At 47.9% G+C, this 18,883-nt stretch overlaps 1 protein-coding gene across 1 annotated transcript in view; it reads right to left on the bottom strand.

The window, feature by feature from the left end:
- agbl1 (AGBL carboxypeptidase 1) overlaps positions 1 to 18,883 on the bottom strand; it is a 338,874-nt gene that overhangs the window by 226,203 nt on the left and 93,788 nt on the right. Inside the window, exons 11-13 of the mRNA XM_072470580.1 lie at positions 13,119 to 13,771; positions 10,440 to 10,517; positions 7,602 to 7,694 (exon numbers count right to left, since the gene is read on the bottom strand). Of these exons, the coding sequence (XP_072326681.1) occupies positions 7,602 to 7,694; positions 10,440 to 10,517; positions 13,119 to 13,771 (824 nt within the window). The remainder of the gene's footprint in view (positions 1 to 7,601; positions 7,695 to 10,439; positions 10,518 to 13,118; positions 13,772 to 18,883) is intronic.

Here is an 18,883-nt window from a genome sequence, read left to right on the forward strand (position 1 = left end):
TAAACGTTCAGACAGGACAGAAACTACCAAACGATTTACATACAAATGAGCCATCACCGGGGACAAAAGGGAAACATTTACATACACAATGTTAGGACAGACTCCCCGGCGCCAAAAGAAGCTAAGACAAAGCTGACTGACAGTCACCAGGACACGCCCAGCGATCAGGGAACCACCCCTCTATTGGAGGAAAATCGATACCGATGATTGGGGAAGACCCAATTAGTTGAGGCCAAGTTCAAGGCCCACCCAAGAGAGCGCAAAGCCCGTTTGAGTATAAAAGGTATCCCCCAAGGGAGAACGCCCTCCTTTGGCTTTGGCTCTCAGCAAAGAGAAAGACCAGCCTAGCAGCTACAGCAGACCGAGTAAGTTCTAAGTCAACGCGCGCTACGAGATAGACGCTCCTAGTTGCTATCCTGTAAACAGCTCAACCCAGCAGCCTCAGAACCGAGCAACGGCCATTGTTCCTCTGACTGAGTGGGCGCTCGATGCTAAGTATCGGCCTTAGTAATAGTGGTAGTTTAGTTTTGTAGAGTTTATGCATGGTAGATTTGACTGTGTGTAAATAAATGAGCATTGCTTTTGAACTTAATAACTGGTGTATCGAGTCATTGATCAGTATTCGGTTCTGAACCTTATGGCAGTGTCGAAAGATACCTGGCGACTCTTGAGCAAACGTGATTAAATCGAGCCAAATTAAGAACCAACCAAAAGTTAGCAAAACCATAACCCTTAATCCCTTTATTCTTCAAAAAACTATCGATCTTTATCTTTAAAACATTTAATGAAGGAGCCTCTACTGCTTCACTGGGCAAGGAATTCCATAGATTCACAACCCTTTGGGTGAAGAAGTTCCTCCTAAACTCATTCCTAAATCTACTTCCCCTTATTTTGAGGCTATGCCCCCTAGTTCTGCTTTCACCCACCAGTGGAAACAACCTGCCTGCATCTATCCTATCTATTCCCTTCATAATTTTATATGTTTCTATAAGATCCCCCTCATCCTTCTAAATTCCAACGAGTACAGTTCCAGTCTACTCAACCTCTCCTCGTAATCCAACCCCTTTAACTCTGGGATTAACCTAGTGAATCTCCTCCACACCCTCCAGTGCCAGTACGTCCTTTCTCAAGTAAGGAGACGAAAACTGAACACAATATTCCAGGTGTGGCCTCACTTTTCGCAGGGACTTCTGTTGCATTTTGTTCCCCATCAGATTCCGAAGATGTCATTCCACCGATACACCATTTATAGTCTCTCACCATCAGTAATATCATCACTGAATATCCTGACTTGAATATGATTCGGCCTTGACCATCACTTGTTACCGTGCAGCTTCAGTACACATCAGGCAACCCGGCACGTGCTGAGCACCCTTAGAATGCTGCGTTTGAAGCTGAGTCATTGCATATCCTGCTGGTGTCCTGCTGTGATTTGTGAGGATGATGCAAAGAGGTCTCGAGCTGAGCGAGCCAGTGAATGAGTGGCCATATGGCAGACAAAGTGTGTGGGTCAAAAACATGAGGCTCTCCGCTGTGGTCTGAGGAATAGGAAACAAGAGTCTTTCCTAGATGTTGAAACGACGAGAAGTGCGGACGGCCATATGGACCTACCTGGCCTTGCTCAAGAGTAATTGTGAGCTAAAATGAAGGTGCAGATGGTACGTAACGAGCCTTTGATTGTAAGAGGTCCGGCTGTAGTTGACTACAGCCTTGGCGAGACCTCACCTGGAGTATTGGGTGTCTTGTTCATCTCCTTACCAAAGGAAGGATTGTCCTCCCATCAAGAGATTACAACCAACGTTCACCAGACTCATTCCAGGTACTATGGGATTGTCCTGTGAGGTTAGAGTGTACTCGCAAAAGTGTAGAGGATTGAGAGGCTAAGTATCTGAAGCATTTAGACGTTTTCCAGACTTCTGCAGGGTGATTACAGGAAGAATGTTTTGGATATCCAGAACAAGGGAAGATGGTTTCAGAGTAAGAGGCCAGAAGGTGGTGAGTGTTTGGATGTCTCCATACCACTGAGCTTTGAAGGCCCTGTCATTGCATTTGCTCAACTAGTAGATCAATTGTAGCGAAGGACCCAGGACCCTCAAGGGTATAAATCGATACAGGATTTACTGCAGCTCCCAGCCTAGCTGGGATATCGATGTATGAGACCCATGAGTCAGAGAACAAATCTGCTCCTGTGTGAGCTTCACCACAGAGAGGGGAACACAACTGAGCATGGTTCACATCTAGTCACCTCATGATCATCAGGATGTTTCTTTGGTCGGCCAGTTGTGCTCACCATTAACTCCATCCACTTCAAAGGAACGCACTTTCAGAACTTTAAAAATGGTGTGCATCACATTTCAGACCCACTCTCCTATCTTCTACCCTCCCCTCATTACCCACCAACTTCCCCATCACCTTTGCCGCACAATTCCTCCCCCTCTCTTACCCTTCAATCTCTGCCTGTTCCTCGTGATCCTATAAACGTGACCTCCCACAGGTCTTCTGCACCCTCTGGGCCTACACCCATTACTGCCCCATGCCTTACCCCTCCCATTATCCACACCATCTTTTTTTTGATTCCTTGACCCAACCACCACCCCTCCTCCTCACCCACCCGACTCCAAATGAGACTATCCGCTACACAACCATGACCCTGGGCCTGCCACCCAACCATATTCCACTCAACCTCTCACTATGACTGTTCCTCCAGGACCCGGTACCCTCAGTTCAACCCCCAGGGCCCCACCATTGTCAGCACCATCCCCGCCCTTTAGGAACATCTCCCTCCCACTATCCATGCCCAGAAAGTCCCTCCCTCACCCAACCAAAAGGCCCCACACCCAACATGCAAGGATCATTCCTTCCCTCCCACAAATCTGCATCCTTGCAGTCTCTCCCTGCCCCGGACAGCGTGCTTCCCTCCCTGGCTCCTTCCCGGCCCTAGGCAGTCCAATTTCCTACCACAGAAACTCTCCCACCCTGCCTCGCTGACCCTTGCACCTCCCCCCACCAGTGTCACCCTCCTCTGCTGATCCTGCCTCTTGTCCAGACTTCTTGACCCTTGTCCAGTAGACGCCATCCTCCTTCCTTGGTAACTCTCCGTGCACCTTGGACAACCAACACCCAAACTCCATCAAAGCCTGCAATAGACGAATAATCCTGAAGAAGGGCAAAGTCGCGCCTACTTGCCCCAAAGTCCAGGTAGATGGCTAACAGACCTGGGGCACATCACATATATGTAGTCATGAATCTGACCACATACCCTCCATGCTTGTGAAGAACTTAATTCAAGCAAGCTGGCATGTTTATTGAGCACGCAAGTCTTCCAAAAGCAAGCAAAATGGCTTCCGGTGTTTGGTTCGAGAACTTCGACCTGCCTTTAAAGTTCTAAGAACGTATTTGTAACAGTTTATCAGGAAGCTGAACTTTGGCCTCCTGTGTAATTAATTTACCACTCCCACCATTTTTCCCCACTCCAAGCGGGTCCGGAGGATTCTGCCTCAAGCATCAAATGGCATACAATTGACATTTATTAAACACTGGAAATATTGCTCCTCCACTGCACTAACTCTGGCATGAACAGAGAGTAGGACAGAAAAGTAAATTACCACGGATGCTGGAATCTGAAACAAAAACAGAAAATGCTGGAAAATCTCAGCAAGTCTGACAGCATCTGTGGAGAGAGACCGGAGCTAACGTTTTGAGTCTGGATGACTCTTAGGATGAGTCTCCTATGTTCTCTCTCCATAGAAGCAGTAACAGTATGGCCATTCTGCCTTCCTACTAAACAGTCACACAGACGAGGCCCAAGTTCATTCCTTCACTTTATTATATTTATATTATGATGGCCAATTATGAAACATTTAGAACACGATCTGTAGTAAGTAGAAAGAAAGGCACGCATTGATCTAGCACTTTTCGTGACCCAGGACAAAGCAACCCACTTGATCGGCACCCCATCCACCACCTTAAACATGTACTCCCTTCACTACTTTTTAAAAAATAAATTTAGAGTACCCAATTCATTTTTTCCAATTTAAGGGGCAATTTAGCTTCTTCAATCCACCTACCCTGCACATCTTTGGGTTGTGGGGGTGAATCCCTCACAAACACGGGGAGAATGTGCAAACGCCACACAGACAGTGACCCAGAGCCAGGATCGAACCTGGGACCTCGGCACCATGAGACTGCAGTGCTACCACTGCGCCACCGTGCTGCACTACTCCCTTCATTACTGATGCACAGTGGCAGCTGTCTGTACCATCTACAAGATGCATGGTACCAACTCACCAAAGCTTCTTTGATAGCACTTTCCAATCCCATGATATCTACCACCTAGAAGGACAAGGGCAGCAGATATGTAGGAACACTGCCACCTGGAAGTTCCCCTCCAAGCCACCCATCATCCTGACTTGGAAATATATCGCCAGAAGTCAGAGAGTGGTGGTGGATGGCAAATATTCAGCCTGGATCCCAGTTACCAGTGGCGTACCGCAGGGATCAGTTCTGGGTCCTCTGCTGTTTGTGATTTTCATTAATGACTTGGATGAGGGAGTTGAAGGGTGGGTCAGTAAATTTGCAGACGATACGAAGATTGGTGGAGTTGTGGATAGTAAGGAGGGCTGTTGTCGGCTGCAAAGAGACATAGATAGGATGCAGAGCTGGGCTGAGAAGTGGCAGATGGAGTTTAACCCTGAAAAGTGTGAGGTTGTCCATTTTGGAAGGACAAATATGAATGCGGAATACAGGGTTAACGGTAGAGTTCTTGGCAATGTGGAGGAGCAGAGAGATCTTGGGGTCTATGTTCATACATCTTTGAAAGTTGCCACTCAAGTGGATAGAGTTGTGAAGAAGGCCTATGGTGTGCTCGCGTTCATTAACAGAGGGATTGAATTTAAGAGCCGTGAGGTGATGATGCAGCTGTACAAAACTTTGGTAAGGCCACATTTGGAGTACTGTGTACAGTTCTGGTCGCCTCATTTTAGGAAGGATGTGGAAGCTTTGGAAAAGGTGCAAAGAAGATTTACCAGGATGTTGCCTGGAATGGAGAGTAGGTCTTACGAGGAAAGGTTGAGGGTGCTAGGCCTTTTCTCATTAGAACGGAGAAGGATGAGGGGTGACTTGATAGAGGTTTATAAGATGATCAGGGGAATAGATAGAGTAGACAGTCAGAGACTTTTTCCCCGGGTGGAACAAACCATTACAAGGGGACATAAATTTAAGGTGAAAGGTGGAAGATATAGGAGGGATATCAGAGGTAGGTTCTTTACCCAGAGAGTAGTGGGGGCATGGAATGCACTGCCTGTGGAAGTAGTTGAGTCGGAAACATTAGGGACCTTCAAGCAGCTATTGGATAGGTACATGGATTACGGTAAAATGATATAGTGTAGATTTATTTGTTCTTAAGGGCAGCACGGTAGCATTGTGGATAGCACAATTGCTTCACAGCTCCAGGGTCCCAGATTCGATTCCGGCTTGGGTCACTGTCTGTGCGGAGTCTGCACGTCCTCCCCGTGTCTGCGTGGGTTTCCTCCGGGTGCTCCGGTTTCCTCCCACAGTCCAAAGATGTGCGGGTTAGGTGAATTGGCCAATGATAAATTGCCCTTAATGTCCAAATTGCCCTTCGTGTTGGGTGGAGGTGTTGAGTTTGGGTAGGGTGCTCTTTCCAAGAGCCGGTGCAGACTCAAATGGCCGAATGGCCTCCTTCTGCACTGTAAATTCAATGATAATCTATGATTAATCGAGGACAAAGGTTCGGCACAACATCGTGGGCCGAAGGGCCTGTTCTGTGCTGTATTTTCTATGTTCTATGTTCCTTCACTATCACTGGGTCAAAATCCTGGAACTCCCTCCCTAACAGCACTGTGGGTGTTCCTACACAACATGGGCTGCAGCGGATCAAGAGGGCGGCTCCGTCTCAAGGGTGATTAGGGATGGGCAATAAATGCTGACCCAGCCAGTGACTCCCAAATCCTGTGAACAAATACATTTTTTAAAAGGCTTTATACCTCAAAAGAACTTTATGGCCAATGAAGTACTTACAGAGGGTAATCACTGCTTTCTTGTGGGATATGAAGCAACCAATCACAGACAGTAAACTTCCACAAACAGAAAGGTGATAGTAGCCAGATCGTCTGTTTATTTGTGCTGTTGGTTAAGGGATAAATTGGCCAGAACACCAGGGATAACTCCCCTCCTCTTCTTTGAAATAGTGTCAGGGCATCTTTTACATCCAGCTGTGCAAGCAAACGAGGCCTTGGTTTCACACATAATCCAAAAGCCAGCGCCTCATAGAGTGCAGAATTCCATTAGTGTGTCAGCCTTAATTTCTGTGCTCAATTCCTGGAGTGGGGCTTGAATCCAGAACCTTGTGACTCAGCAGTGACATTGCTACCAACTGAACCACAGTGCCACTATTTAGAAGTAAATAATTTTCCCCTGAGAAAATGATGCTTTTCCAATGCCAAAGGTTTCTGCTGTTGTAATATGCCTTCAAGGGATATCAGCATGACATCACTAGAAGGGAAGTGTGTCACGTGATTCTGTCTTTGTTTCATTTCAGTAGGGCACACACACATTGCTGTGGTTGGAAGCGATGGTGGCACAGTGGTGATGTCAGTGGGCTAGTAATCCAGATGCCCAGACTAATGATCTGGTGGCATGGGTTCAAATCTCCCCATAGCAACTGTTGGAATCTAAATTCCATCAACATTGAAACCTTCCATGCCCAGCAGGACTGAGGTGCGTTATCGATTCCTTCAATCGCATTTAGCTTTGACGTTTTAAGTTTCATTTGAGAATCTGTTTACTCTGATGAAGTATTCCTTTCAGGAACCACATTTTTAATTTAGCCCACAGTTTATTAATTTGGTTGACAAAAACAAGCCCAAGGCTCTGATGCCTTCAGGCTTCACACCTCTGTAAGATGTAAATGCCACCAGTCCGGTCTCCCCATGAGAGCTGACTGCTGGTGATTCAACCGGAGAGTCACCACACCTCAAGCGACATTGGGAAGGCACAGACTTCATGAATAACCTGAGTCGCTACAGGAATTGAACCCGCGCTGTTGCCTTCTCCCACATCTTGAAGCAGCCAGTCAGCCAACTGAGCTAATCGACCCCATATACCTATTTCTAATTGTTCACTTGTGCCTAGTCTTAATAAATGAACTCACAACATGCTTGGCCAATCCTTGGTGAGCAATGGTTGCCTGAGTCTTGACAGAGAGTCACCCAGACTCGAAATGTTAGCTCCCTTCTCTCTCCACAGATGCTGTCAGTCCTGCTGAGATTGTCCAGTGCCTTCTGTTTTTGTTTCAGATTCCAGCATTAGCAGTAATTTTCTTTTATATTATTATTAATGTTTGCCCTATGTCTTGTACAGTAAATTAACCCAAGGTATTCGTTCAGTAAGCTTTGTGAGCTAATGGCGTTCAGCCAACTAACACATAGGAAGCTCCAGCTTTGATTCTTGGCCTGGGTTAACCTTTGCTGACCTCAGGCAGGTCAGTGCTAAGGAACCTGCTATCGGCTTTGCTAGTTCTACAGCATACACCAGGTGGCACTATATACCGCCCACTACATTGTGCCCTGCTTTACACTTACTTGCGAATTTGAATAGCTTTCCGAAGATTGCCTGACTCAAAATTTGAGTTGAACTTCAGGGAAACATCCTCTGCTGGTGTGACCAATGGAAGGCTGGAAGAAAAAACATTTATTGGAATAATACTTGAGCCCAAGATAAAAATCAAGAGGACACACCCAATCAGATAGTGTCAAATAGCCTATTTCAAAAACAAGCAGATGTCCCACCCAGGGTAGGAATTGTATATCCTGGTTCACCGCTCTATCGTGGGAGTAATGGGGATTTAAAGAACCACTCTTGCAATAAACCTACTCATTTCACCATAAATGTTTTCCGCATCTCTGCTAGTTTTCATTTATATTTGATTAATAGTTTCATGGAATCTGGGCATTGCTTGTGAGGCCAATACTTTTCGCCCATCCCTAATTGCCATTGAACTGAATGCCTTGCTAGGCCATTTCAGAGGGCAGTTAAGGTTGCTGTGGGTCTGGAGTCACATGTGGGCCAGACCAGGTAAAGATGGCAGATTTCCTTCCCTGAAGGACGTTAGCGAACCAGATGGGTTTTTATGACAATTGATGACAGTCACGATTGCCATCGTCGTGGCTAGCTTTCAATTCCAGATTCTATTCATTGAATTGAAATTCCACCAGCTGCCACGATTTGAACCTGTGCACCCAACCCTCACCCACCTGCCCCAACCCCCCCCCCCCCCCCCCCCCCACCCCCCCTGCTGTAAGGTTTTCGGGCAATTCGGCCCTTTTGGAACTGCCCAAGCATAAAAACTCAGAGACTGTAAACTGACTTTTCAGCCAAGAGAACAGAACCAGTTTTCCCAGCAGGCTTGGTCCGCTGAGCTGAGTAGGGACATAAGTACATAAATATTTACAAACACCCCCCTAGGAGCTACAAGGAAGAAGGAGCCAGACAACAAGATAACATCAAAACACAGACAAAGGGGCACGGGAATACACAGGAGGCTTGCATGCAAGCAGGACAATGGGATGGTCATAGCCCCATGCAAATGTAAATGACCTGGCCTCCACCAGAGCAGAATCCAATTAACACCCCATCAACATAGCGAGGTGAGAATAGCAGCCATCTCCGGAGCAGCTGGAAGACACTGAAATTCTTCACAAGAGAGCCTAACCTCGTTATCCTAGAAAACAGACTGTCTGGGTTCAGCATATGGCGCTGGAAAAGCCCCTGCAAGATCAGCGGTAGAGAAAAACCAAGTTGGAGGCGGACCTGGGGGAGGTACTCCAATCTTGACAGGAGCTACCGGCAGAAACTCACTGGGAGGAGGGGGGCGGAGCCAGCGCCAAATTCAAATCGCGGAGCGGTAGAAAAAACCAAGTTGGAGGCGGACCTGGGGGAGGTACTCCAATCTTGACAGGAGCTACCGGCAGAAACTCACTGGAAGGAGGGGGCGGAGCCAGCGCCAAATTCAAATCGCGCAGGTCTGCCTAGCTGGAAGGGGCGGACCTGCGAGGAATACCCGGAAACATACAGCTCTGACCGGCTCAAAGGGGGCGGGACCAGCGGGAACTTTAAATCTTACCTTTTTTCAATGCAAAAGGGGCTGGCCGATCACAGAACAAAGCCAGGTAAAACAATATAAAAGGGGCTGTGTTTTCGATTGGGGGTCTCTTCGTTCTTGGCTCGACCTCTGCACCCCTGACTTGACCTCTGCAGCCTGTGACCGTAAGTACCCTGCAGCAGCTTGCGAAACTCCCTTGACTTTAATAGTGGTTGAGGCTTTGGGGAAGGGAACTTGTTTTGTGCCTTGTGATATTGCTAAAAACTGTGTAATCATAAGAATTTTCGTTGTGTCCGCTATATTACTTTTGAATAGACTTAGTGTGTATTAGAGCATAAGATTTTATTGTGTTTCTTCTGTTGATGATTTTGACCTGGGTTTTGCAATAAACCTTGATTTGATGATAATTGGAGTCGTTTAAATTCTTCAATCTTTCACCAGCGATCTCTGACCAAGTCATTGTTAAAATACTCCTCACCTTAATTCCGGGTTCAGGAATCGAGGGTCATCTTGAGCGATTCACTCAGGACAGACTGCTGGTTAGGAAATAAACAGCAGTGTCCTATTCTCTCTCTTGGGAAAGCTACTCTAGTGGAGTAGGAACCGGGTGGGTGTTGCACCACCGGCAAGAGAGAGAATCACCTGGGTATTGGTAGGGGTCTGGAGATCTGTGTGATATAAGTCTCAGGCTGTCGGTTAGGAATAAACGGCAGGCTTGAATCAGTGCTCTCTTCAGTGGAAGTGTCCCAGTGCGACATCCCCTGGCCTCTGAAGTTTCAGTGCCAGCTGGAGAGAGACACACACAGATATTCAAACCCCAGATATCGGCCCAGTAGTGGAGTAGCAGAGATGGCACCCTCTACACTGCCCAACCCCCGCTCCGGTGTTCAGCTAAATTCCTACGTTATCAAACTTGAGGGTGATACTTTGCGGAATCCCTAGGCTCGCTCGGAAGTAAAGCCAACTCTGCAGTGTTTCCTGAAAATTAAATTTGCATCAGTCACTTCACCAACTGAAGACCCCATTGACGCAAGGCGGGGGGGGCGAGGTCGGTGGAGAGGGAGGGTGTTGGGTGGGCGTCACTGGGTGCCTTGTGAGTTAACACAAATACAAAACTAGGGCTATTGCCATCAGATCAGAGGACAGTTCAGCAGCTGGCAATCTTATTCTGTTAATTTATTCTATGCCGTTTTCTGGTGCGCTGCATCAGCCAAAATGCTCAAAGGTGCCAGATTCAGAAGGTTTTGACAACCGTTTCCTGTACAGTCTGGGATTGAAATGAAGCATCGTGCATGCGATGTAAAATGGACTGACTCACCTTCCAATATCAAAAATGACCTTGTTTAGACTATCCCCAGGGTTGACGAAACGTTGAATATCTTCAAATATTTTATCCCTGGAACCAAAGGGAGGTAACAAAATTTGAAAATAATTTCAGCACAAGCCAATAAAAACTAAGGGCATAAACTCCTGGTACTGAGGCCAGAAATTCAAGATTGGTTGTTTCTGAAAGGGCAAAGAGGATATACCTGGTGATTACAGAGCAGTCAGTTTAACATCAGTGGTGGGAAAGCTTCTAGAAGCATTAATCCGGGAGAAAGTTAACACCCACGTGGTGAAGCGTGGAGCAATAAAGAAGAGCCAGCCTGGATTAAGGCCAAAATCTTCCAACGGGAAGGGAGAATTTGGCACTCAGCCAAAACTCCATTCACTACAGCAGGACCAGAGAATCCGGCCGGCATAGACGGACAGAGTTCCGGCCATCAGGTTTGACTAACTTGACCGAGCTTTTTAATGAGGTAGCTGGGAGGATGGACAGGAGCAGTGCAATCCACGTTGTGTATATGAACCTTCAAAAAGCTTTTGATGAAGTACCACATGGACAAGGAGGGATCGACTACCCAAGAGTGTCTGTTGCTCAAGGAAACCAAGCAACGAAAGCACGGGCAGGGTAGTCACTGGTATGAGTATTATTGAACTGTCTGTAACAGCAATCAAAGAATGTGGTTCAGCTGTTTTGGGAAAAGCCTTACGTTTTGGGTCAGTGATATCCAGTGTAGACCACCAGACCCAGACAGTAGGAATAGCCGACAATATAAATGCAAGTCTTTCTTTTCCCATCCATCTTATTTGCTCTTCGGGGATGACGCCACCCATGTTGATGCCCTCAATCTGACTTGTTAAATCTCTCATGGTGCAGCCACTTCAATTTAGCCCATGTGGCACCAAGAAACAGCTATGTGCAGAGTAAAGGCTACAGGACCTGACAACATCCCAGAAAAGGTGCTGAAGACTTGTGCTCCAGAATGACTGTTCCTACCATACCAGTTCGCTTGGTGGCTGATTCACTGATGATTTGCAATGTCCACTTTTATTTGCAATTTTTCAGAGAATGAAGCAGGGTCTGCATGTGGCAAGACCCAACCAACGTCCAGCATTGGGATAATAGGTGGCAAGTGACATGTGTGTCACACAAATGCTTTGCAACGACTATCTAAAATAAGGGAGAACCTACCCATCTTGACATTCAATGGCATTACCATTGCCAGGAACCTTACCATTAACATTGGCCAGAATTCTGTCAGAGCAGATCAGAGGCTGGATATTCGACAGGTCCTGCCTCTCCAATGTCTTTCCCCAAACAACAAGGAAGAAGTCTGGAGTGTGATGGAATACCCATCAATGCTTAGCCAAATATCTACAAGAACCCTACCAAAACACGATAAGTGAATGACATGGTCAGCTTCACCTCAAAGGATGAACAAGACCCTTTTCGCCACTTGCGTACCTAGTAATAGAATGCACTGCTGTAACTTGACATGGGTGCTTTGGCTACCTGCTAAATCCACAACCTGTACCACTCTGAAGGACAAGTTTAGCAGGTGTATTTTTACCTCCTATTCATGCTTACCTTCAGTCGCTGAAGGTAAGCATGCAGCTGCAACAGGCGGTAAAGAAGGCTCATGGTATGTTGGCCTTCATTGCAAGAGGTTTCGAGTACAGAAGCAGTGATGTGTTGCTGCAATTGTACAGTGCCTTGGTGAGGCCACACCTGGAGTATTGTGTGCAGTTTTGGTCTCCTTCTCTGAGGAAGGATGTTCTTGTTCTCGAGGGAGTGCAGCAAAGGTTTACCAGACTGATTCCAGGGATGGCGGGGCTGTCATATGAGGAGAGATTGACTAGGTTGGGATTGTTCTTGCTGGAGTTCAGAAGAATGAGGGGGGATCTCATAGAGACTTATAAAATTCTAACAGGACTAGACAGGGTAGATGCAGGGAAGATGTTACCAATGATGGGTGTGTCCAGAACCACAGGTCACAGTCTGAGGATTCAGGGTAAACCATTTCAGACAGATATAAGGAGAAATGTCTTCACCCAAAGAGTGGTGAGCCTGTGGAATTCATTACCACAGGATGTAGTTGATGCTAAAACATTGAATATAGTCAAGAGGCGGCTAGATATAGCACTTGGGGCGAATGGGAACAAAGATTCTGGGGAGAAAGCAGGATTAGGCGATTGAGTTGGATGATCAGCCATGATCGTGATGAATGGCAGAGCAGGCTCGAAGGGCCAAAAGGCCTCCTCTGCTCCTATCTTCTATGTATCTATGTATCTATGTATACAATATCCTGGCTTGCAAATACCTACATCACCCACCCCACTCACCGCAACTGCCTGGCCCTCCTGTAATTGGAAGTTGTGAGTCAGGCTAATGTCCTGTCCACCTGAATGGGAATTTTGTTACTGAGACAAACCCGATGCATGATCTGTCAGGTGAAGCAGCAGTGGGAAAAAATGGGCTGCGCCACGAGGGACAGAGAAAGAAAGAGGAGGTCACTTAATGTCATTCCAAGTGGATTGTTGTCAGTAGCAGGTCAGCAGTGGCTGAGAGATGATTGAATGATATTAGAGTGTCAGAGAACTAAATAACTTAACAGCACTAAAAGAACTCAAGAAACATGCCAGCATAAAACACTTCATAATATTAATTCTTTACCTCTGATGTCCACACCACTGCCCAGTCAATGGCTCCTGATAGAGAGGCGCAGTGTGACCCCAGTAATCTGGAAACGCCAGAGTTTGGTAATCGGTGGCTGATTTTGTTTTCTCTGCCATAATGGTGTAAACATATGGATCATGGAATGGAATCATTTCTCTGCACATTTCTGATAACTTCCTCGGACTATCGTGGGGTGTGTACTCTGTGTTGATACTCCAGCTTTGACTGAGGAGCCGAGAGCTTTCTTCACCACCTACACTTGTTCCTCGGGTGTTCTGTACCTCCTGTAAGCGTATGTTTTTTTCTGACGAATCAGCGCTGGCCCTCTGCATATTCCAATGCGTTTCCTTCATTTTATGTTTTGAAGGCTTCAAAGTGATTCCACCGCATGGTTGTTCTGGACATCGGCCTGAATCTTGGATGGGAGCACAACCGTTCTTTATCAATCGCTCGCTTTCTCCTCCACTGTCAGCCAAATCCATCTGATTTGCTCCTCTGGAGCTAAACGAGTTGTGTGGCATTGGGGGATCTTCTTCAATTAGGTCTTCTTGCCACTCTCTGGTCTTCTTGTGTCTCTGATGCCCTGGAGTTGTGAAGAACGCTGAACATGACACGTTGTCCTGACCGTTAGTTTGTTCATCCCTCAAATGCTGCGGGAAACAAAATTAGGAGATGTCAAAATGACTAACATTCCCTACCGTGGGAACCAGGAGAATGTCGAGGAAAAGGTTGTTGAAGTGAACTTTCCTGAAGTTTTCCACAATATTCTAAATAACCAGAATCGAGATGAGATACAGCTGGAATGCCCAAATGATGTTGCACGTCAGCCATTGCCATGCTATCTGACGGGAGATCAGATTTATTGAGGTTACGATAAAAGGAAGCAACGGTCAAATTAATATCAGAGGGGTCAGCAGTAAGATTATGGGAAGAGCCATAGATCTGGGAGAGGCAGATTGGTGCCTGAGCTGATGGGCTTGGAGGTGGCCAGCTTTGTCCCCGTATTCATAAAACGTCCCCCTTGAATGTTGAAACTCAGCATTACTTGAGGAAAGTAAGTCAAACTGAGTCTGGACCTTTAGCCTGTCTGCATATAACTCAGGCAATGGATCATTGACAGCCTATTTCTTAATTTGAATCCACCAATGTTTGTTGTTTTAATCTTCTTTGTTTGATAATATATGCATTTATAAGAAATTATGTCTTCCCAGAGAACTACCTTGAGGGTCTCCCATAATACTGATGGGGTGGTGGAATCAGATTTGTTTGTTTTAATAAGAACATCTATACTGATGGATATAGATTTACAAAAATCCTGGTCAGATAGTAGGGTTGTGTTAAATCTCCATGGATGCCGACCATTAGCTTTGGAAGCAAGAGCCATGTCGAGGGAGTGGGGCGTGTGATCTGATATAACTATGGCAGAATACTCAGCAGTTTTCACTGTAGGGTAAAGAGCTCTGTCAAAAAAAAAAAAGTTGATGCATTAGTGAGCATGGTGGACATGGGAGAAGTAGGAAAAGTTCCTTGTGCCTGGGTGAAAGCATTGCCAACGGTCCACACAACCCATTTGAGTCATAAATGTGGAAAGAGCCTTGGAAGCGCCTGAGAGGTTGAACGTCTTTGGACTTGAGCTTTGGATCTATAACACAATTTAGGTCCCCTCTGAAAATAAGGTTGGTGGGTGTTCAGATTAGGAAGGGAAGATCGAAGCAATGTGATAAATTTTGTATCGTCCCAGTTAGGGACATTGGCATTCACCAATACTTCAGTGGTTTGAAGAAGTGTGCACTAACTGTTATATAAGGTCCACCAGGGTATGAGATTACATTTAAGGGGGAGAACTGTATTCTTTTGTTAATCAGAATTGCTGTGCCCCTAGCTCTGCTGTTAAAGCTGGAGTGAAACACCTGGCCAACACATGCTATACGTAATCTGGGGTGATCTCTAACACAAAGGTATTTTTCTTCAAGGAATGCAACATCATTGTTAAGGCTCTTGAGATGTGAAAACACTTTGGAAAATTTGACTGGAAAATTTGACTGGGTCATTTAACCCCCTAACATTCCATGTGGCTAATCTGCTTGAGAGCCCAGTACCACACTGACCGCCTGAGTTAGTCACACGTATAGGAAGACTTTATAAAAGGGTCAGTAAATTGAATGGACAAGAAAGCAAAGCCAAGATGATCCATTAGACAATGAAAATGGCCAAATACAAAAATGTCTTTGATTACTGTCAACATGGGAAATCCTTCCCAACCCACTCCATCCCCAGAACAATCATCACGCTCCCAGACCACGAGAACAAAAACCAACTCGTGTGATAACAAACCTTGAACTAAATAAAACCATGAATCAAATCTTAAGCTCGCCAATATGAACAAGGCGAGCAGCAGGTATTCCGTCTTATATGACATCCGTTGACTAACCGACCTTGTTAATGGGGCACACCCCTGCTATCTGAGCTATGTTATATAATACGTCATTGGAAAGTTGTTTGTTTTAACCGCGTAGTAAGGGCTCTAGTGTAAACAATCAGTCGAACATGCCCTTCATTTCGAGTATATTAAATGGCTATCCAGGTTCAAACACATGCAGCAGGATTCTCTGTTCCTGAGACTAAGTGTTGATACCAGGGCAGGATTCGTGGAGTTCCACGACAGCAAAACTGGCGCCGCGCCTGGACCGATTCAGTGGCCATTGAGGAGCTAGCACCGGCGCCACATAGAATCCAATCGATTCCAATGAAAAACGGTGCCGGATTGGCGATTGACACTCAGGAGGCCGACAAGTTGCAGCCGAAAATACACACTCCACTCCCCACACACACAATCCCAGCCAACAAGGTGGCATTGGTTGCGCTGGAGCGCACCCATAGGACTGATGGGTTGGCTGCGGCCAGAGGGCACCTAGGGGGGTGGCCTGCGGGACACCTACACGACACATGGCCCGAACTTCGCATTTGGCAGTCAGCGGCGAGCACAGCTGCACGGCTGCCATGGCAATGGTGTCCTGTGCCCGTCCACCCGACCCCACAGCCCACCACCTGGCCACCCCCCACTCCTCCCCCCGGCCCTGGCAGAAGCCCCCCGGCCAGCGGCACAACTATCAGCACACTATGACATTGTTGGACACTTTCCGTACCCCCTCTCTCCCCCTCAGCAGCACCTGATCGTTTCATGATTTTTAAAAGCAGTCGTGAACCTTGGTGTCGGGAACTCGGGCCATTGGAGGGTGAGAATCACAGAGGCCCTGGAGAATACCGGGTCGGGCCCACTAATGATATGCCAATGGCATTTACTGTATGTACATTTTGGAACGCATGGATGGTGCTGTCGAGGCGACGGAGAATTGTGATTTGGCGTGAAATCAGCGATTTTGGCGTCGGAACCGATTCTTTACCCAATCACGTTTCCTGAATCCGGCATCGGCAGACGGAGCATCCTGCCCATGATACCCAAAAACAACACCACAAAGTTAGTACGCCCATCAAGGATTGAGCATGTGCTATTGAAGGAAAGAGTTTGCCTCGTCTGGTGCGTCAAAGAAGTGATCTTGTCCATTAAATGTGATGTAGAGACGGGCAGGGTGAATCAGCTCAAACCAATTCATTTCCTGTACAGCGTGGACTTGATGTTGTTGAATGCCGCACGCCTCCATGCTAGGTCTGCACTCATGTCTTGCTAGATCCTGACTGAGTGGCCATGGTGAGTAACATGGTGGTGCTCCTTTGTCAACCAAAAAGATAAGCTCCTTGGGCGCGACCTACCGGCTGCAACATGGCCGGTAGATCCTTGGTTAAGCCTCTTGCGGGCTTCCTGACAGCCACGCACCTCACGGGATCTACCCAAGTCCCATGAGGCATCAGGATCAGGAACAAACCCACAATGGGCGGGACCAAGTCACGCTTGCATAAGTAGGCCTTAAGCCTACTTAAGGTCTACTTACCCGGTATCCACCGGCCTCCCAGGATCTACCGGCCTTTCCAGGGAGGCAGCAACCAGGCACCCCCTATCCTTCATACACCCCCTCCAACCTCTTTTCATGGGCATGGCCCTCCATGGGCCCTGACCCTTGGCAGTGCCACCCTGGCACCTGGGCTCCCTTGTACTGCAACCAGGCAATGTTCAGTTCTGGTCCACACAAATATGGACCAGGCAGAACGGCACCCAGGGGGGCCCCCAAGACCATCGGAGGCCCTTTGGTTGCCAAGGATAATGCAGGGTGACCCGCTGGCCTGCCCCCAGAATGTGGGCACCTAGGCACTGCCAGGCCGGCACTGCTAAGTGTTCAGGTGGCACTGCCAAGTTGTCAGGAGCACTGCCAGGGCACTAGGGTGGCAGTACAAGGGAGCCCAGGTGCCAGGGTGGCACTGCAAAGGGTCAGGGCCCATGGAGGGCCATGCCCATGAAAGGAGGTTGGAGAGGGTGTTTGAAGGGTAGGGGGTGCAGGACAGATAAAAAGGGGCCTCTGGGAGGTTAAAGGGTGATAAAATGAAATGAAAATGAAAATCACTTATTGTCACAAGTAGGCTTCAAATCGAGTTACCATGAAAAGCCCCTAGTCGCCACATTCCGGCGCCTGTTCTGGGAGGCTGTTACGGGAATTGAACCGTGCTGCTGGCCTGCCTTGGTCTGCTTTCAAAGCTAGCGATTTAGCCCTGTGCTAAACAGCCCCTTCATGATGCGGGACCTGGAAGGGGGGCCTGAAAAGGGGGGCCCCCGAGGGACCCCATAGCAGGGCATTCTCACTTGGGGAGCTTTGGGGTAATGCCCATGTGTGTGAGGGTAACATTGCCCATAAGTGTGGGGGGGGGGGGGGGGTTAAGCTCACTTAAGCCCTCACCATTACAGTCACCCATCCCCCAGCCGAGGACATGGGCCGGGGGCTGTGTCCCATCCCCTGGGTGTTCGGATGTTGGTTGCTGCGTCTGTGGGTGTTGTCTCCCACAGTATTCAGGCACAGTGTTCATGCATCAAGGTCTGATTGGGATGCGAGGCAATAGACTCCACATGCTACATGGCATGCGTACTCACAAGGATCTATTTTGGATGTGTGAGTTGCTCTCTTAACTACGATTGCCAATTCCCCGTTAACTACGATTGCCAATTGCCTTCAGCCGCACGGGCAGAGGTCTCCGCGGTGAGTGGATGGGTGGTTGTGGGGCAGACAGGCAGCGACTAGGGTTGCCCCAACGGTACACACGATTCAGGGGTTGGCATGGACGACCCGCGCACAGTTGCACCCCGAGCAGATACCCTCCCCCCCCCCATACCCCCGCCAGCTCAGATGGACGGTCCACCCAAAACGAGGCTGGACCCGCCCCCCAGTTACCCACCCCCCTCCGAGCACAGGGGCAGCAAGCCCAGTGCCCCCGGGTTCTTTGTCAGTGAGCAAAGATGGATGCTCACCTCCTCGGGTCCCCGCAGCAGCCCTTCCGCCTGGTTCACGTTTTTAAAAGGAAGTACTAATCGGTGCCAGCATGGCCACTTGCCGTTGGAGATGGGGTGGCTCCCGTTAATTGTATGGAAATCGGTCTGAAGTGGTGATTATTGGTTTCTCACCACGCTATAGCGGGATCCTGATTTCACCTACAGGAGCAGGCCGTTTGCCGCCCTGGCCTCTCCCGCTTTTCACCGGCCTCATCGCGATCTCGCTCGAGTGCAACGAGGCCATTGATTCGCGGCCTTTTGTTTCCATTAAATCGCACCCCTTATCTTTGCAGCATGCGGGGGATGTCCAGGGTGAGGCTTTGGCCAA

Source organism: Scyliorhinus torazame, chromosome 12 (genome assembly GCF_047496885.1).
Source record: "Scyliorhinus torazame isolate Kashiwa2021f chromosome 12, sScyTor2.1, whole genome shotgun sequence".
NCBI classification, from domain to species: domain Eukaryota; kingdom Metazoa; phylum Chordata; class Chondrichthyes; order Carcharhiniformes; family Scyliorhinidae; genus Scyliorhinus; species Scyliorhinus torazame.